Below are 18,915 nucleotides of genomic sequence, written 5' to 3' on the forward strand. Positions count from 1 at the left end.
TTAGGAAGTATGGCAACCTTATTGTATAAATAGTTTTAAAACTTTCAAGTTCATCTTGAAAGTTTCAGTGTATTTAATAAGTTTTATGTAAGGGTGACTTCTAAACCTGGAAAGTATGAATCCTGGGTGGGGCTTGGGGGTTTTTTGTTGGTAGGGTTTGTTATGTGTTTTTGTTTGTTGGGGTTTTTTTCTGTAGTTCTTTGTGTAAGTTTGTGCAGTGAATGTTGCTGACTGCTCCAGCTTTGTCTGCAATAGTATGGGTTAGTGAAGTGTACTTCTGCTGTACTGGGGAAGATGAGGTAGCAGTGCAGCATTTATGTGGGGGTGGTTAAATTCCCAGCTGTGGACCCGCCTTCTGTGTGAGCTGTCCCCCCGTGGGGACATGGATATGCTGTTTAGTAGGGATATGAATGAGAAACTGTGTTTTCTGGTATTGGAAAGCTGAGATTTCAGTAAAGTGATCCAGGCGCAGTCTCTTAAGAGCATTTAAACAGTACTTCCTGATGTCTCATTTAAAGCCGGTATTGAAGTATTTGGGTCCTGTTATGCAATGTTGTGATGAGTGTTTCTGCTTATTAAAATATTGCATAAATTTCAACACTTCTTACCAGTGGATTGAAGAATTAGATATGACAACAATGGCGGTATTGAAAAGCTTAAAGTTAAGATGTTTTAGTGGAAAATGACTTTTATTTGTGTCTCAAGTTTTAGTGGTTTAACTCTAAACTATCTGCAAAATAATTAGATTTACTACCTTTCAGTATTACAGAAAAGCTGAACCAAAATGCTGCGGTCTACTTTTTTTGCCAGGCCTCTGTATCCCTTGTATTAAGATTTCTCTGGAGTGAAATTTGCGTCAAGCAGACCCAGTTGGCTTCTAGTCTGCAAAGCTGTTAAGTTTAATCTTGTTCCAGTTTAATTTTAATGTCATGGATTGAAATTATATGCATGGCCGTTTTTCTTTTTTGCGAAGAGTTGGATTTGGAACGAAAGCAAAATGGCTCGAGGACGCAAGAGCAATAGCATCAAACAGAGCGACTTCACTAACAGCACCAATCCTCAGGATTTAGAGAGAAGACTTTTTATCGGCAATTTGCCCACAGACCACATGACTCGTGAAGAAATGGAAGAGATATTTTCAAAATATGGCAAAATCAGGGGTTAGTATATTATCTTATGCCTTTTTGTGGCTGGGAATTCAGTGAGAAATAACTTTCATGCTTGTCAAATGCTATTTGATGATGGTGAGAGGAGTGACTAATGTTGTTCCTAAAAAGTGACCTTTTAATGATAATTTTCTCTGCCTGCATTTTCTCTGAAGAAGTGATTCCTTCAGTACAGCTGAAATATAATATGTATATGAGCTATGTTTTAGCTTTTGTGGTTGCAGTGTGATGTTACAATAATCTTTCAAGTGACTTCATAGTCCAAATCTTAGTTACTTCATGGGCTGTATTTTGCCTTGTCAGAAGGAAGTTGATCTACGAAATATATTCCAGAGTGTTTAAGTTCTGCATTTTGATCCTGGTAGATTTGGTTTTCCCGCAAAACTTGCATAGTTGTTTCTGGGTAGAGCCCCTTTGCTTGTTCATCTGGTGGGGTTATGTGATGGCCTGGGTGCGGGTTAGTACTGTCCCTTAGTTGTAACCGGTCTTGCCCTGCTGTTAACTTTTCCAGCCCTCAGCATGTACCATGGCTATGGGTTCGTGCAGTATGACCGTCTAGAAGATGTCCAGGCCGCTCTGGATGGTGAGAAGGGTCGCCTTTATAAAGGGTATAGATTAGGTAAGGAAAACTGATCCGTGCTCTCCTACTGACCCTAGCATGTGTTCTGGTAGAAAGAGTGCTTCTGTTCTAAAGCTCTCTGGAAAGATCACTTTGTGAAACTTGCCTGGCGTTGGTCTAAAATCAGTTTTACTAGGTATGTATTTGTCTTCTGAGTTATTTGCTGTAAGTGCTCTGTGGTTCATCTGCAGTGTTTTCTCTTGTTACCTAGGTCTTACTCTGACCTTATTTTTATGTGTTAGTATTTGAAAAGCGCTATTCCCCCATGTAAGAAACTGTTCAACATGTAAGCCCTAGAAAGCAGTCATTGAAACCTCATACACATAGATGTAAAAACATTTGTAAACCAATATTGGGCTTCTTGACATGTTCAGAGCAGTCAGACTTAGACTTTCAGAGGAAAGCATTTAGCAGCTTATTAGATAAGTAATCTTAACTTGGATTTTTTTGCACATGTGAAATCACTCTGTAAGTAGTGCTATAAATACTAGGTTCTTTAAAAAGGCCATTTTCATAAAGATGAAAATAATTCTGCTAAATATGCTGGGAGCAAACTTAAACAGAAATGAATGGTTAGAAATCTAAGAGTAATCTATTAAATGCAAGCAAAAAAATTACTTTTGAAGTAAGCCTATGCTAATTTAAAGAAAAACTGTTTGACTTAGGAAGGAATGAAAGGAGTAATGACTTGTGGGAAGGTGTGTATACAGTAGCAAATAGGAGCCTGAAAATGGAAATGGAGGCAAATAGACAAGGAGAGTAGAAGGATACAAGAAGAAATTATGGCCAGCATTGTCCAAAGTCTAGAAGCTTAAATAGGAACAACTGTGACTGTTTTAGAAGCTAAAGTGTAATTGTCCAGAAATGATAAAATTCCAAACTGGAAAGGACCACCTAGTCTTCAGATAATGTTTCTGCTGTCTATTTTTGAAGAGGCAGAAGGTGTTTTTAATATAGTTTTCATTTCAGTAGCAAACTAAAAAAGGTAAAGCAGCTGCCAAAACTAGACCTCTCAAAAAAATTTAAATCTAACATTTATGAGGCATAGTGAAATTAAGACCTTCCTCGGCTATTATTTTTCCACAAGTCTTGGAAGACTAGGGAGTTGCCAGGGACCTAGCAGAGCACTGCAGATGTGCCAACAGGCAGCATAAATGGGATGAGCCTGGCATCAGCCCCTGATAACAAAGAGGGTCTTTCACCTGACACCCAGTGAAAAGTGAATTAATTAATGCCAGTCAAAATAAATCCTGTCAGACTAACTTATTCTTAATGATACTGCGAGTTTTTATGGCTGAAAGTAGCAGTGTTGATGTAAAAGACTTCTGTAGGATGTTTGATTTGATTTAGAAACTAGAACAATTAAAACCAACTTAGGGCTAAATGGATTTCAAGTGAATCTCAGTGTAATATAGATGGAATTGCTCAGTGCTTTGAGTGGTGTTCTGGAAAAAATTGATTCCTGGCCATACAGTGCTTTTATAAGTGACTTGGAAAGAAAACACACAATCACGTTTTAAAAAGAATGAAATAATGAAGACTGAGTCACTGATGATGAAATGACCTGGACTTCTTCCTGAGCTGGATGCAGGCAGAACTGAGCTTTCAGTAAAGCCAGAAAGGAAGATCTGCACCCAGCAAGAGTGCTTTTGTCATCCTTAGCTGTACAAAACACAGATTTGTAAGTAGGGAGGTTTTGGTACCTGTGGTTTTTTGCTGCTGGAATACTGTGTTCAGTTCTGGTATGCCTGGTTCAAAAAGGATAATGCTAAATTGGAGAAGCCTCAGAAAAACCTGAAGAAGGGTTAAAGAGTTGAAGAACAAGCCCTAGCAAAAGCCTCAAGATATAGGAGTGATGTGGTTGGTGTGTTACAGGCAGACCTGGAAATAAGTGAGTTTTAATCTAGTAAGCATAAGTATGACAAGACTTTAAATGGAAACGAATAGTTTTCTTTAACAGCAAAGTAATTTGCTTCTGGAATAATTTATTGGAACTTTGGTGATTTCTGTGCTCTGAAGACTTTTAAATTCCAATTGGATGTTTTGCTAAAAGATAAGCGCTAGTTCAATGCCACTGCTGCACTTGAGATAGGAATGTGATTCAAGAAACTCTTGTCACCTGTGTTTATTCAGAAGGTTACACTGTATGATTACAGTGGCCTTGTCTCAAAATCCTACAAGACAGAAGACTTTTTTTTTCTCGTAAGTTTTGTCTGTGTTCAAATACTTAACCTGTAAATGCTGTTGGCATTAAATAAAATGTTATTAAACATGTTTGTTTTGCACAAGAGAAGGATCCCTGTCAAAGGTGTTTTTTTTTCTTCTAGTAAAATATTTTTGTTCAGACTTAAATACATTTTTTAATTTGAAAGAAATGTATGGTATTGAGTGTAAAAATCATAATAGGTTTCTGCAATGGCATCTTAAAACAGAAAATAAAAATAATCTTAAACCAAAGAAAGCAGATAGTGTCTTGCTTAAAGATAACACTTTAAGGGGAAAAAAATTCTCGACTAAAATACAAGTGCAAGGAGAACAGTTGCTTCACTTATGCAGTCTGAGTATTAAATATAATTGCTAATAACAGAATAAGGTAAAAGGCTTTGGGAGAGTTTAACTTCAGTGTTGCATTGTACTAATACTTCCACAAATCCATAGAAGTATTTTCATATCTTTAATGAATAAAACTATGTAGCGAATAAATGTCCATAAAATTTAGTTTGTGACAGTAGACAATGCAGCTGTATTTGATCCTGGAGAGCCTCCTTTGTGGTCCTGTGAATGTTGTTACGCTGCATTTGTAGTTGATGTTCAGATTGCGCTTGCCTTTCCCCCTAAAAAAGGAGAACATGCTGCTTGATTGACAACAAGAGCAAAAATTAGAACCAATCCCTTAATTCTAATTTTAGTCTTGAAAGTAATGAAGGATAGTTTGGGAAGTTAACAGAATATGTTAAGACTGAGTCTGCCTAAAGACATTGTGGCAGGTTTATTCTCTTGTAAGAGCTTTGAAAGTAGTTAATGTAAATAACTAATAAGAAATTTTAATTGTCGATAGATTCTCAGGAAGCAGATGGGACATAGGTTTGGTTTGTTCTTTTCTTTAAAAGGCGCTCAGAGTAAAACACCTGAAGTCATTTCTGTTTGTTCTTGCCCCCCTCCAGTACATTATTTCATCTTCAATCAGCTGGTACAGAATGCTTTGTTTCTTCACAGTAGAACAATATGGGTCCCTGCCAAATCTGGGCAACTTTTTCTGGTTGCAGACAAGACTCTGTTTCTTCAGCTCTCTTACTACTTTGTATTTAACTTCATGGTGGTTTTCATGGAGGTGCTCAGAAGCCAACCAATTTTAAAATTTCTGATCTGTTGCATCAGTTTGCATCATGTTAACAGTGGTGTTTTGAATGCACCGTGTTGACTTCATAAGGAGCTTATGCTTCAGGCTCCTTGGATCCTGTTTCCTCAGTGGTGAAGGCTGTACAACTTAACGCTGCAGCAGTCCCTTGGAAAGCAGTTGCATGTGCCACTTGAGAACCCTTGGATTATTTTCAGCAAGGGTAGCAGCATGCTCCGTTGAACAGGACTGGCTGTGAACTTAAGACTGTGCTGGCCATCAGCTTCCTTTCTCGGAGGTTTTCAGACTCTGCTTTTTCTCCTAGAGTCCATGAGTCGCTTTCTGCTTGCTCATAGACTGCAGAAGAAAGAGGTTCTGTTATGGAATGAAGAGTCTGGATGTAGGCCTGAATATAGAGGGTTAAAACTTCACACAGGCTGTCCACCCTATTTTGAAGTCAGAGAAATCCATGAAAATTTCATTACATTGTACTATCTAAACTTAATAAAAAATTGTCAAAGTGACAATGTCTCTCTGCTGAATGGATTTTCTTACACCATCTGGATGTTGTTGAGCTTAAGTTGCTTTCGTTTGAATTGTGCTGATGATCTTTTTTTTGTTCCATAGCATTGAACAGATGGGTTGATTATTCTTTACAGATATTAATAAAGCAGTGGAAAGAAGAAATATGAATAAGGCTTCATCAAGGTCCAGTCCGGCACGAAGGTAAAGTACCTGGAAGCAGTGAGTTATACTAGGAAGGTCAGGCTTTTAGGGCATAAGCCCAGCAGCCTGTGCTAAATGTCTGTGTCTCTTCCCACCACCTCCCCAGTCAAATGGAGATGCTCAAGCAAGACAGTTGGGACATGGCTGCTCCACCTCTAAGAGCCTTTCTGACACTGACACCTCAGGAGGCACGAGGGAAACCTTGTGTCTGCTGCTGTTACTACAGCTAAACGTTATGTTTTGCAGCACAGTTTGTAAGAGACTTGTGAGGAAGAATACACTTGATGTTTGCTCCTGCCTCAAGTTATTGGAGAAGCTCAGGCATAGCTAGAGGACGCCTGGGGGCTGTAGCATTCCCAGTGCCATGCTGCAGAGGACTTCAGGATCTTGCCTTTTCTGATGTCGAATACTTACAGGGCTGAAATGAGACTTGAAAAGAGCACGCGAGCAAAGCACAAGATAGAGCAAAGATCTCTATTGCACTGTCCCGTCTGCACGTGTGCTTGCGTTGTCAGTACCTGGAACCAGTCCCCTTCTGTACACTTAGTGACGGGTACCTGCCAGCTTCTGGTTTCCCACCCCTCGGTAGGCACAGCATGTGCAGCTCCTGCATGTCTTCTCTGTGTGAAATCATAGGCAAGTGGAGAAGACACGGACTGTCCTGTCACAGGAAGACAACTTCAGTTTCCTTTCCTTTCCTGGCATTACTAGAGAGCGCATGAAGACATGCTGCGGTTACAGTTTGGTATAAGGTGTGCATCTTCTATGCCTATACTGTAAAGCTTTCCACACAAAGGAGTGTTGGACTTCAAGGTAACCAAGCTCTCATGTGTCTGATGTGCTGTACTAACTTGATCTGTTAAATTACTAAAAACAAGGAAAAGTGCAACTAGCAAGACATCTACCACTAAAAAACAGAGAATGAGTAGCTGCAATCCTTGGCATTATCTAGATCTTTTGTATGTGCTGCACTTAACCCTGAACAGGACCAAATGCACTTGCAGAGACCAGTGTGTGGGCATCACCCAGGAAGTGCTTCGGGCACACAGCTGGGGGTTCCCATTACAGATGTGGCAAGCCTTGGGCCTGAACAGTGTCAGTTGTGCTCAGTGCTGGCATGAGGACCCCAAGAATACTTCAAGTACATGAGCAGCAGGCACTGATGGCACATCTCTGGCCTCAGTGGCACTGCAGGTGTGTAATGCTGAAGGCACCAGGCAGCACTGCAGGTGTGAGAGGCAGGCACCTATGCCATGAGTGCTGGTCCTCAGACCACATTGCAGAGCGACAAGCAGCAGGCACTGAGGCCATGGGCATTGGGACCTGCATTGCCCTGCATGTATGCAAGAGCAGATGCCCATATCATGGGCCCTAAGGAACACTGGAGGTGTGTGAGCTGTGAGCAGTGGTGCTGTGGGCACTGTGCTGTGGACTGGACTACCACCATGGCTGCTGAAGGCATTGGTGAGACTGTGACAGGCACTGGATTCCAGCTGGTACTGCAGACACCGTGGCTGTCCCATGTTACTAGGGCTGGGTCCCAAGCAGCACTGGGCATGGGTGGTGATGAAGTCATGGGCATCGAGCCCTGGGCAGGGCTGCAGGCGCACTGACGGTGGATGATTGACTCTGGACCACGCTGCAGGCATGTGAATGACAGCTCCTGATGCTGGAGAGCAGAGTCCCATGCTGTGCCACAGACGGCAGCGCTGGGCCACCAGAGTGGTGAGTCCCAAGCAGATGTGGGCAGTGGTGCTGATGTTGCAGGAGTCCATCCGTGATGACAGAGTCCTGGAAGCAGAAGCCTGCTGCGCAGTGGTGCTGCCCATTGCAAGCAACAGGGCAGCGATGTACGTGCAAGAACAGAGGAGACCTGTGCCATGTCTGTACTTCTGTTGCAGTTGTGTGTTGTTCATTCTGGATCTTTTTGTCTCTGCAGATAATGAATATGGCCTGTTCTGGTCACCCCCCCTCCAGCTGGAATAAATGTCGTATGCCAAACAATTACACTGCATCTGGCTGTTTTGCTCTATAGTCTTACAGCTACAGAAAGATCGCTTACCCAATATCCATTAGAGCAAATCAGAAGTTTCCCCTGAGCTTCTGCCATCGTTCCTTGTAGGTTGGGGGGAAGGGGGCAATGACGTGTGTATCTCATGGGATGTGGTTTCAATGCAGATCACAAACAAATGGTAGATTTGTATGTCCAAGAGGCTGAAGAAGTTTACACTTGTTTGTGTGCAAATACAGTGTTTCTTTTACAGGAGGAGGCTATATACACTCTTGGTGGCAACACTGTAGTTTGTCCCAAGATCTGTTTTGTATCTGACATAACAACAGAGAATACCAGTGCTCCTGTGTATCCCCCAGCAAAGCTGGGTGTCCATCCACCAAAGTCCACACACAGAATCTGTACATCCATCTTGTTACTGTCCATTCTACCTGACACTGAACTTGAGCATGTGTGACTCGCTGCTCCTGCTGTTCTCTCCAGGTGGCTGCTATGTGGATGTTCTGTAGTGGAAGCAGACTTATGTTCTGCTTATCTTTCATAAACTAGATTAGGCTGGAGAAGACTCTAAAAGTCTGTCAAGTTTTGGAAATACAAAGATTCGAAAAGCTGATTTTTTTTTTCCCGGTGATTGTCAGTACCTTGGAGAAAGAACATTCCAAACATGTGAAGCTCAGTAGTTTCTCTGCAAGATTTTTTTATGTTTGGTTTACGCTACAGTGAAAATAATGTTTTTTTTTCTGGAAAACAAAATATAACTTGGAAAAAAACCTGCTGTTTTGGGAAAAGATGAAGACTGGAACGTTATTCTTCCTTACCTCTGAAGACAGCACAGTACGAAGTCTGAATGAGATCATTCAGATGTGGTGGAGAAGCCTGTTGCTGCTGGGGATGCCATGCTGGTTAGGTTTAGTACCCTCTTAATGTGTGGCGTTGTAAACATAAGACTGGCTTTCTACAGAAGCTGTCCCTTCAAATCCAGGACACGATGGTAGCTATCATTGCTTTCTGCTAGCAGCACAAACCCAACCACAACATGGAACTACAGTGTCTTTGGTCACAACAAGCTCCTTTTTTAATCATATGCCAATAACAAACTATTTCAGGTATTCTGCTGTCATTGACTAGTGAATTCAATGGATCCCTTGAATGCTCCTGGCTGTTGCATATTTGTGGGTATTAGGCTTCAGCACCTTGAATTCTCTCAAAGAATTTGCAAAATCATGTTTGGTAGATGATCTGTGGCTGATGGTGAAAGCCAGAGGCTTTGAAATGATGGTTTCTGAGGTGCCTGTTCACTTCTTCCACAGGTGCTCTACACTTTTAATGATGCTCCATTAAGGAGCCTTCTGGGTCTTGTTTGGCTATGATAAACATTAGAATTAAGAAGCTTCTCCAGGCTGCCTCAACAAATAGGGGTTTTGGGCAATTCTTGCTGCTGTGGGATAGGAGGGAGGATTCATCTGCTGAGAGAAGTGTCGCTTTGGCACCTCAGGTAAGAGATCTAGGGGTAACAGTACTTGTGTCGTTAGCAGTCTAATGGAATTTCCCTGGTGTTTTCCTCAGAGAGCCATACGCCTATGGAGATGGTCGAGATGCCAGACGTGACCGCTCCCCCCTTCGGGGGAGCCCACGAAGAGACCCCAGAGATGGCAGGGACGGTAGAAACGGACGAGATTCCAGAGACACTCGAGACGTTCGAGCTAGAGACATGCGTGATGCCAGAGACCACAGGGACCCACGGGACCTGCGAGACCCACGGGATATCAGGGATCCAAGAGACTTGCGGGACCCTCGTGATGTTAGAGATCTTCGTGACCCACGGGAGCCACTGTACGATCGATACAGGGATCCACGGGATGTGAGGAATCCACGAGATGTGAGGGATCCACGGGATATGAGAGACCCTCGGGACCCTTTGTACAGGTAATTTCCACAGGTTTTATGACATTCCTGCCTCTATGGCTGCACTGGTTTGAGAGGTGTCAGGCATTTAAGATAAAGAAATTGCTCTGACTGGAGACAGTTGGGTGCCTGCTTTGTGTCTTGTGGGGAGCAGGTGGGTACTTCAGAAATTAAACTTGAGGAAGGTCTGTGTGTGATGCACTGGCCAAAGTTACTGCCTGAGATTGTGCTGGAGCATGGAAACCCTTGCTGCTTCTGTAAATGTTGCAGACGAGATGAAGCTTATGACCGTTACCTTCGCCTTGAAGACTACTATCGGCGGAAGGATGATTCTTACTATGATCGTTACAAAGAGCATTTCGATAGAGCACCAGTGAATTCAGAAGGTGAGTACCTGTGACATTTTAATGGGCAAACTCACATCTTCCCTCTGGGAGGATGCAGGAGATGCCTGTAGTGCCAAGCATTGTTGCATTCTGTGACACTCCAAGCAGGTCCAAAGGGTGTTATTTGTTCTGTCCCTGTGGCTTGCTTTCAGACCGTCTGAAGCGTGAGGAGCGGCGCCGAGAGGAGCTGTACCGTCAGTACTACGAGGAAATCAAGAGACGTTTTGATGCGGAGAGACCTGTGGATTGTTCTGTGATAGTGGTGAATAAACAGACAAAGTAAGAAATTAGTTACAACCAATTTTATTACTGTACAGTAGGAGAAAATGTAATTAAACTTAGTCCTGCCTTGAGACTGTTTGTCTTACAGGTTACTCTTGAGGAATGTGGCTTTAGAGCCCTCAGAAAGCTACAGCTCCTATTGCTGTTCTGGGAATATATGTTGATGAGATGGAAAAATGCTGCACCTTGTGCTTTACTTTTATTTTCTTGTCACCTATCATTAGCCCTTCTCCTGATACTTTTCTACCTACTCTTCCTGTCAGCCTACTGTTGCAACAGGTTATAGTGGCCTGTACTTGTTATTCTTTGGTTAAATTATAAGGATCTTATTAATATGTGTCAAGCAGCAGATAGTACAGAGCAGTTGTCAGAATGGAGTTGTGGGGGTGTTCGTTTTGGAGCTCCTGTCAGATTGGTTGCTAGGTCGGATACCAGTCACTACTATTAATCCAATATGCAAGAAATATAAAATCATTGCTGAAAGTAGTCATGAGCTATATCAAAAGCATGTGTAAGTAGTAACCACGGTGATCTCATGTGGCAGCCTGAATACTTCCTGAGGTAATGGGGTGGGTGCTGTGTTGTGAACAGGGGGGTACTCCTATGCCTGGTAGAGTGGGAGGGGGGCTGTAGTGATGGCACCAGTCTGATGTCTGTATCTTTACAAATAAATATATTAAAGAATAACAAATATGTAAATAAATCATAGATCTGGCTTGGATTCTGAAGAAAAGGTTTGTCAAGGTGAAATTTAAAGCCTTGTCTCCTTAGCCATTTGGAAGAAACATCAAGAGTTGCTTTTATTTAACTTTGCCATATCTGTGAGGCAGAAAGAGAGAGCTGGCGCTTGCCTGATCCGGTGGTAGATGATAGAACAGAAAATTGGAACAAAGGAAAGTGGTGAAACTAGAACTAAACTTTTGTGGTTTGCTTTTAATGGAGTTGATGACCTATTGGAACAAATCTTGAAAGGATATTTCAGGTTCTTTATCCCTTGGTGACTAAAAATCTTTGGAAGATATTCTAATAGATCACAAATTATTGTACTTGATAGAGGGAGAATTTTTTTGTGCAAGAGGATCAGCTTGATATCCTAAGGATCATTTTGGTCTGTAACAGCTACAAACCTTAAGAGGTAGAGCATGTTAATAAATCTTGGATATTGAAGCATTGCTATCGTCTACTGTAGACCTGTTGAAAGATGAGTCCCAACTTACTTAGATACATGATTGGTGTAACTTACAAATCCTTAAAAAGAGAGTTGGCGAGGGGGACAGTTTTAGTCACCATTATGGTGCTCGCATCCAAAGATGATAAATTGAACGTCTTTCAAAAACTGTGGCTGCACGCAGACTAAATTTCACAGAATGCATAGGCAGTCAGTATTGCAGTTTTGGTACTGAGTATAGTGAGCTTAAAGGAAGACTTGAAAACTTTAAGCTCAGCCATGTGAGCTATGGTTTGTGCTTGGAATGGGAAGTCTGCAGGACAGTGGATACAGGAACAGTAGATCCATAGATGCTGTGTTGATACTGGGTTAGAGCAGAAAGCAGCTAGTGGAACGAAAGAGCAACACAATAATGAGTAGGACGCATTTGAACAGTTAAGATCCTGAATGTAGCCAAGTAACTGACTTCTGTAGGTTCGCTGCTCTGCTGTGTACCCCTTAGATCTCTGCAGGCATAAATTACCTCACTTAATGAGTTCAGTTTAAACGCATTTATATGTAAACAAATTTATAATAGTGTAAATCCCTTTGCAAACACTGTTTCTCAGCTAAGCTAAGGCTTGATTTGTAATTTATTTCAGTTAAACTGAAATGACTGATTCACATCAAAATAAGGGCTTTTATATTATTGTAATGAGATTGCTTTAATACTGTCCTGTTAAACATTATGAAGTTTGGCAAGCCATCAGAAAAACGAATCTGAGATGATGGAGAGGGTGAGCGTGCCAGGGTTTGTTTCTGTATGTGACTGACTTGTTAAACTCTGATGGCTTTGCTTTGTGGTAGGGAATACGCGGAGTCAGTGGGGCGGAAGGTGCGGGATCTGGGCATGGTAGTGGACCTGATCTTCCTCAACACAGAGATGTCACTGACGCAAGCCCTGGACGATGTGAGCAGAGGAGGGTCTCCTTTTGCCATTGTCATCACCCAGCAGCATCAAGTTCACCGGTCTTGCACTGTTAACATCATGTTTGGCACCCCACAAGGTACTGAGGTCTCAGTAGGCTGTATAACTCTGTGGTCATTCTGAAGCGTTCAAAGTGTTGCTTTAGAACACTTTCTTCCAAGGAGAATCACACAGAACAAAGTTCGCCCTTGCTGTGACATAAGTAGTTATTAATGACTTGACACCATGTCATAAATGTGAATATCATTATTTACAAGCTTCTGTAATACTTGTATTTGTCCCTTGTCAAAAGGACTGTCTAATTTCTGCCAGGAGGGAACATCACCAGCTTTTGCATCTTAGTCCAAGTCATGAAACCCAGCTCTAGAAATGACTGCATTGCCTTCGTAGACTTCTGAGTAATACCAGTCCAACCTCAGTTTATCACTTGTTGCTCTCAAAGAGAGTGTTTGCAGTGTGACAAATTACAGGACAGATGTTAAAACCAAATGTGACTTAAGGAAAACAGAGTAATGATAACTTTCTCAGTCAAGGTAAAGATCTGATCTTGAAACTGGGAAGAGTTATAAAAAGATAAAACTATAAAGTGATTTAGTGTATGTGCTCCACCTTTTTAGCGCCATTTACACTTGTCGCATCACTTTACGTCTCTGGGTGACTTGGTGGTTGTGAGCATGAGGGTAGGTGTATTAAAAAACCATCTTGTCAGAATGCGATCTTGGAAAGCGGCTTTTTGCTCCGATCACAGGCCTGTTCACATACTCTGTTTACCCAGGTGGCTTGTTTGACTGCAATAGAGCTTTCAAAGGTTATTTCTCCCTTATTGTGTTCTCAAGTAATGTTTTGTGAAGTTCATCTGGGAGAGTAAACTTCTGAATGCACAGTCACTGGTTTTTGTGTGCTTAATGACTGAAGAAGCCTGGTTTCTTTTAACATTGGATGCTGATGTGATAGCAGGATTCTCTCATTTTCTGCTGAAACACAGCTCATGCTAACTTTCACTGTGCCTTCCACTGCCCTCGGTTTTAACTCTTAACTCTTTTGGTTTAACACCTGTCCTCCCACCAAAGCTTCTGTTGTTCTTTACTGGATCTAATGGTGTATCAGATCTGGTAAGAACCCCAGTCATTACCTCGTCCACAGCTCTTTCTAGAGATTAAATACGCTCACTTTAACTGCACGTGGCCACCCTTCCATTCACATTAGTTTTAGGGAACTCTTTCACAACTTGTGCAATGAGTAATGTTAAAATGAACCCCAGCTTCCTGTTACGAGGAGAAAGGGTGGCAGGATTTGATGGTCTGCAGGTATGGAAAGTGCCCAGAGCTTTGGGCACTTTTTGGAAGGTAAAGGCCTTCTCTTTTGATTTCCATGCTTAAATCTGTGTTCAGGGGAATGTTTGCATTTGTGCTTTGTGAGGTGGAAATAATGACCTCACAAACTTCAAAAGACAAGTGGGGAAAAAAAAAGTTGGAATTGACTGTTATTTGTTGTATTACAGAAGAACTTGGTTGCTGCTTATTGCCCCAGTGTAGTAAACATAAGCAGCAATGTGACATTGAGCCAGTGCTTCTTTCCTCCCCATCTCCTGCACACATGCACACTATATTAAGGCATTGGCAGTACAGAACCAAAAAGTATTCCTGTTGCTGTCCTACTCTGGGAAGCTTTAGCAGCCTTCAGAGGGCAAGTTTTGGATCTGTCCAAGGCTTTAGCAGTAGAATGGCTGTAACTGTCTCCTCTTGGAGCACTTGAGAATTTATGTGAGAGGTAGAGGGAGCTGCTTTCCCTTTTAATTGGATGAGAGGTAAGAAACACATTTCTTGGGCTGATACGGTATCTTCTCAGAGACCTCAGTTATGGAAGAAAAGGGTGGCCTTGCTGGGTGATAGCCTTGAGCCTTCTGTTGGCTTAGGAAACTGAACTGCTACTGTGTGCCTAGGAAGCTTCCCAAGTCTACACTCGCAATCCCAAAGCGGTGCCTGCATACTGAATGAGATGTGCTGGTGTGCATGAGGCAAGGCACCTCCTGTTAATGTCACTTTGGCTTACTTAAGATGTTTCTGTTCCTTGTGCAGAACACCGCAACATGCCCCAAGCTGATGCCATGGTCCTGGTGGCAAGGAATTATGAGCGCTACAAAACAGAGTCACGGGAGAAGGAGCGTGAGGAAATTGCCCGGCAGGCTGCCAAGATGGCAGATGAAGCTGTTCTGCAGGAGCGGGAGCGCCCACCCCCCATGGAGGAGGGTGTCAGAGGAGGTCACCCTCCAGGGATTCAGACTCTCTTGAACCTGCTGGCAGACAATCGCTATCTAACTGCTGAGGAGACTGATAAAGTAATTAATTACTTGAGAGACCGGAAGGAACGGTTACTGAGGGGAAGCAGTGATTCTCTGCAGGGTAAGTTTCTCAGCCACAGACAAGGCTATTAATCATACGGTTTGCAGGCCCTCTGAGCTGGGACCTGAAAACAGTCCTGGGCCTGCAGACGAGTCCTAGCATCATCACTTCCTTACACAGTGCCTCATTTTATTGAGATGTACGTGTCCTTGTGAGTCCTGAGATGATTCAGGTCTTTCATGTGAAAGAACTTTTATATTGGATTCTCTCAAGGAAACCACAGGACTGCCATAACTGGTTTGGCTGCTACATGAAGGGCAACGGTTCTGCTGAGTAGTTTGGGTTCCCCAGAGCGGTGCAGCTCTTCTGTTCAAAGGGTGGGAATTCATTGATACTTGTGTCTTTGGTAACTGTTTCACTAATTTTATTTAGGTGCCCCTTCAAGGGCATTTGCAGAGCTTTAACCCTCTTTTCTTTCTTTCCCAGCATCCCTGTCAAGACAGTCTTTGGGGGCACCTTCAGGATCATCTCTGGGTAGTCAGTCCAGCCTTCCAAGCTCTCAGGCTCATCAGGGTTCACAGCCTCTGGTCTCTGCTCCTTCTGTTCCAGTATCCTCTTCTAATCCTCAGCAGGAGCTTCAAGCAAAAATCCTCAGTCTCTTCAACAGCGGGGCAGCAGCAGCAGCTGCTGTAGCAAACAGCAGTTCTGCAACCTCTGCGGGCACTTCAGGCAGCACTCCGAACCAGAACTTTTCTAACGTGGCCAGCGGTCAGGCCCGGTCAGCCCAGATGAGTGCTGGAAATTTAAACCAGGCTCAGCAGAGATTGCAGACTCCAAGCACGCAGCTTCCTGCTCTCCAAGGCCCTTCAAGAAATGCAGGTCCAAGACCTGGAGCTCCTCCACAGGCTCAGTCGCTCTATGGTCAGCACCAAAATCGCCTCCCTGCACCTGGCAATGTACCTGCTCAAAGGCCAGTATCTTCCGGTATCAACTTTGACAACCCTAGTGTACAGAAAGCCTTGGACACCCTTATCCAGAGTGGTCCTGCACTCTCCCACCTAGTGAGCCAAACCGTGGCCCAGGGGCGAGCAGGGACCTCAACCCAGCAACCTATCGGTTCCTACCAGCGACACTATTGAAGCTGAGCTGCCAGGCCCATTCCCCTTCCCTTTGCCATTCCATACTTATAGCTGTTTAAAGAGTCTCCTGTCCTTGACATGGGACAAATGCCCCTGGATATGCATGTCCTCTCCGCTTTGGAGAGAGTGTACCCCCAGTGGCATTGCTGCTGACTGTTGCTAGCGCAGCCCTTCCTCACCTTGGTCTGGTTAGCAGTGTTTGGAGAAGTATGCTCTGTTTTCTCAGCGGCAGGATGTACTAAGAGCCACTTTGGATAATTGGTTGTTTTGTCCAGTCCTAGCAGCTGCTGCAATGACAGTCCTTCTGCATTTTTCCTCACTTCCAGTAGCTGGTGCATCTTCACATTGCAGAGCAGTCTGGTCCCGCTGAATGGTCTTAGTATAGTTTTGGGTCAGTGGTGAAGAAATGACACAGGGGACTGAACAGAGCAGTACCCTGACTGGGCCATCTTGGAGACCCACCTTTTTGGAATGGGCACTATTTTTCTTTGGATTTTTTAATTTCTCTTTTTTTTAATGGTATATAAGCCAGTTGGAAAGTACAGTGGTAGTGCTGGCAGCTGAACTCATGAAGCACATGCCTGACCACTACTCAGTAACGCAGGACTATGCCGTTTGGTCCTTCCATAGCTGGGACTGTCATGTCCTGGCAGAGTGAGGCGGAGGACACTTGCTTGCCCAGCTCACAGGGACTGGCAGCTTTGGTCTGAGTACTGTGGCAGATATCAAACACAAGAGCTTCCAGCCAAGGCAGAGGTTTCAAGTGGTCTGTCAATTTTCCTACACCAAGTAGTCAGCGTTAAGATCAATCTGTTAAATTTGGCATATAAATTTCCTTTTCTTATAATCTTGCTTTGGGACAGTTGGTTACCGTAGCCCAACAGCTCAGCTGCAGCCATACTGGTGTGCTGCTGGTGCTCCCTTGGGAATATCTGCAGCCAGCTACTAGGTGGTGAATGTCTGCTCCCTGAAACTTTATTTCACTGTTAATTGGTGTTTTGTCCATCTAAGGTGGAGAGGCAGTGCCAAGATGCAATACCATAATTTTATACATTTTTTCAACACTTTGGTAGCTGCAGTGGACAGTTGAGTGGAAAATAGGGCAGTGATTCTTCACCATGTTTTTAACCAGTAACATACTTTGATACCAGAACACAAAACATCTCTTAACTAAGTGGTCCTCCCCATCACGGCCTTCTTGGAGTCTGTAGGCTTCCTACAGAGAACCAAAAGAAACTAAGAAAGCAGTGTTCTTGGAGCAGAGGATTTTCTTTGTCCCAGGTGGTTTGTGTTGTAGCATTTTTTTTTTCGCTCTGTGCTGTTAACAAGAGGACATTACTTTTTAATAAAAAGGCAGGAAAAATGTTTTTGTTGCATTTTTGACACTTGACAGCTTGAGTATTACTGGAATACATTATTCCACTGCATTTGCCATTACTCTCTTCTTCCAGATAAGCTGTGTCAGACACTGCTGAGTGCTAAGTGCTGGGTGCTTAAGCGAAAAGTGTACAAACCTGACTCTGACCCACTGTGAGAATACTGTAGTCTGTCTCCGTTTATAACACTTATAACACTTTGAAGTACCTCACAGATACTCATTCTCACACAGTGGACTTGAACAATCTTGGGCAGAGCAGCCCACCCCACGTCCCCGTGTTGAGGCACCTGCACACAGGAGCAGTGTGTGGCAGGGGCTGGCGTGAGAGGTCCGAAGCCTCTCCTGCTGCTGGTGGTGGGAGTGGGGGAGTGTGCTCAGGCCAGCAGCGAGCTGGCCTGGTGTCTGTGCTGCAGTTGCTGTTAATTGTACAGGTGCCACGTTAAGTTTAAGCTACAAGTCCCTGTGCATTTAGCACTGGCCTTCCTTGACTCTGTGCTGCCATTACTACACTACCTGAAATTTGATGGAAGTATGTCTGTCTTCCATCTTTCCTCTTCCAGTCTCTTTTCGTTACATCCCCTTTTCTATCTCTACAACCCTGCAGACAGGTAAAGCATCTTTGCTGGGGTGATCAGAAATTTGCGTGAACTTAAACATGGGCGCTAAGGTACTTGGGAGAGGCTGTCCTGCTCCTGATGTTTTGCTTCCTCTGCAACCTGCTGCTCCTCATGGTGACTTGCTCCTTTTTACAGAAGTGGTAGCAGCCAAGTGCAAAATAGTTGTGGAGACCCTGGAAGCGAGTGAAAACTCCCCATGCAAGTAGTGAAGGGTGTAATAAAATCATTTATTGCATTTTGTGCAGACAGGAATCTAGAAAAATGAGTACAGTTAAAGCAGTAAAGCATTAACAGGGAGCATTCAACAGCCAAGGAGCCACTCCTCCATTAATACCTGCACAGAGAACACTGGGTCTGTACTGAGGCGGCCTAATGCACAGTACTGAAACACTCACAGAAATTAAATGCAAGCCTAATACTTTTTTTTTTTTTTGGTTTGCACCTGTTTTATTTACAAGGTTTTAAACTTAATTGCATTGCTCTGCACACAGATTCTCTAAAACACAAAGCATACTAGGTTACTACATGTCTAATTGAAATATTGCACTCGAATAAAAGTCACTTGAATGAACGTAGAACACTAGCTACAGTGATTAAAAGATTATTGAATGAACTGACTTTGTGATAACATTCATAACAAATATATTGCACATGTAGCACAGAAAGTGGTGTAACCAGCAAATAGACCTTTTGGTCTTTCTGCTAGTTCTTAGTCCTGCTACACAGAGGAGGGTCTTGACTCTTTTAGTGCAACTCTTACCCTTGTGCAGTGTCTAGTCCTTCCTCTTACCTGGCCACGGACCAATGCTGACCCGGGCTGGATGCTGCCTGCACCTCCTGTAACTGCTGTCTTGTGGCTTTTTGCCTGTATC

At 43.3% G+C, this 18,915-nt stretch overlaps 2 protein-coding genes across 2 annotated transcripts; both read left to right on the forward strand.

The window, feature by feature from the left end:
- The first annotated feature begins 973 nt into the window (after positions 1-973).
- On the forward strand, positions 974-2,080 carry LOC104623066 (heterogeneous nuclear ribonucleoprotein C-like 1). Its single transcript, XM_010290026.1, has 2 exons — positions 974-1,160; positions 1,678-2,080. Exons 1-2 carry the CDS (start codon positions 998-1,000, stop codon positions 1,797-1,799), a joined length of 285 nt encoding a protein of 94 aa, XP_010288328.1. The 5' UTR covers positions 974-997; the 3' UTR covers positions 1,800-2,080.
- On the forward strand, positions 1,779-16,112 carry NCOA5 (nuclear receptor coactivator 5). The gene is made up of 8 exons (XM_010290025.1): positions 1,779-1,785; positions 5,782-5,848; positions 9,426-9,785; positions 10,035-10,154; positions 10,259-10,429; positions 12,447-12,646; positions 14,646-14,969; positions 15,396-16,112. The coding sequence occupies exons 2-8, from the start codon at positions 5,811-5,813 to the stop codon at positions 16,046-16,048; spliced, it is 1,866 nt and encodes a 621-aa protein (XP_010288327.1). The 5' UTR covers positions 1,779-1,785; positions 5,782-5,810; the 3' UTR covers positions 16,049-16,112.
- Positions 16,113-18,915: the final 2,803 nt, after the last annotated feature.

Source organism: Phaethon lepturus, unplaced genomic scaffold (genome assembly GCF_000687285.1).
Source record: "Phaethon lepturus isolate BGI_N335 unplaced genomic scaffold, ASM68728v1 scaffold22496, whole genome shotgun sequence".
NCBI lineage: Eukaryota > Metazoa > Chordata > Aves > Phaethontiformes > Phaethontidae > Phaethon > Phaethon lepturus.

What these genes read in the sequence shown, in the direction of transcription:
- LOC104623066 (XM_010290026.1), top strand. Translation starts at nt 998, where the DNA reads ATGGCTCGAGGACGCAAGAGCAATAGCATCAAACAGAGCGACTTCACT. An exon ending in AAAATATGGCAAAATCAGGG is followed by an intron (nt 1,161 to 1,677) that starts GTTAGTATATTA and finishes TAACTTTTCCAG; the next exon opens with CCCTCAGCATGTACCATGGC.
- NCOA5 (XM_010290025.1), top strand. Translation starts at nt 5,811, where the DNA reads ATGAATAAGGCTTCATCAAGGTCCAGTCCGGCACGAAG. An exon ending in CCAGTGAATTCAGAAGGTGA is followed by an intron (nt 10,155 to 10,258) that starts GTACCTGTGACA and finishes CACTCCAAGCAG; the next exon opens with GTCCAAAGGGTGTTATTTGT. An exon ending in GTGGTGAATAAACAGACAAA is followed by an intron (nt 10,430 to 12,446) that starts GTAAGAAATTAG and finishes GCTTTGTGGTAG; the next exon opens with GGAATACGCGGAGTCAGTGG.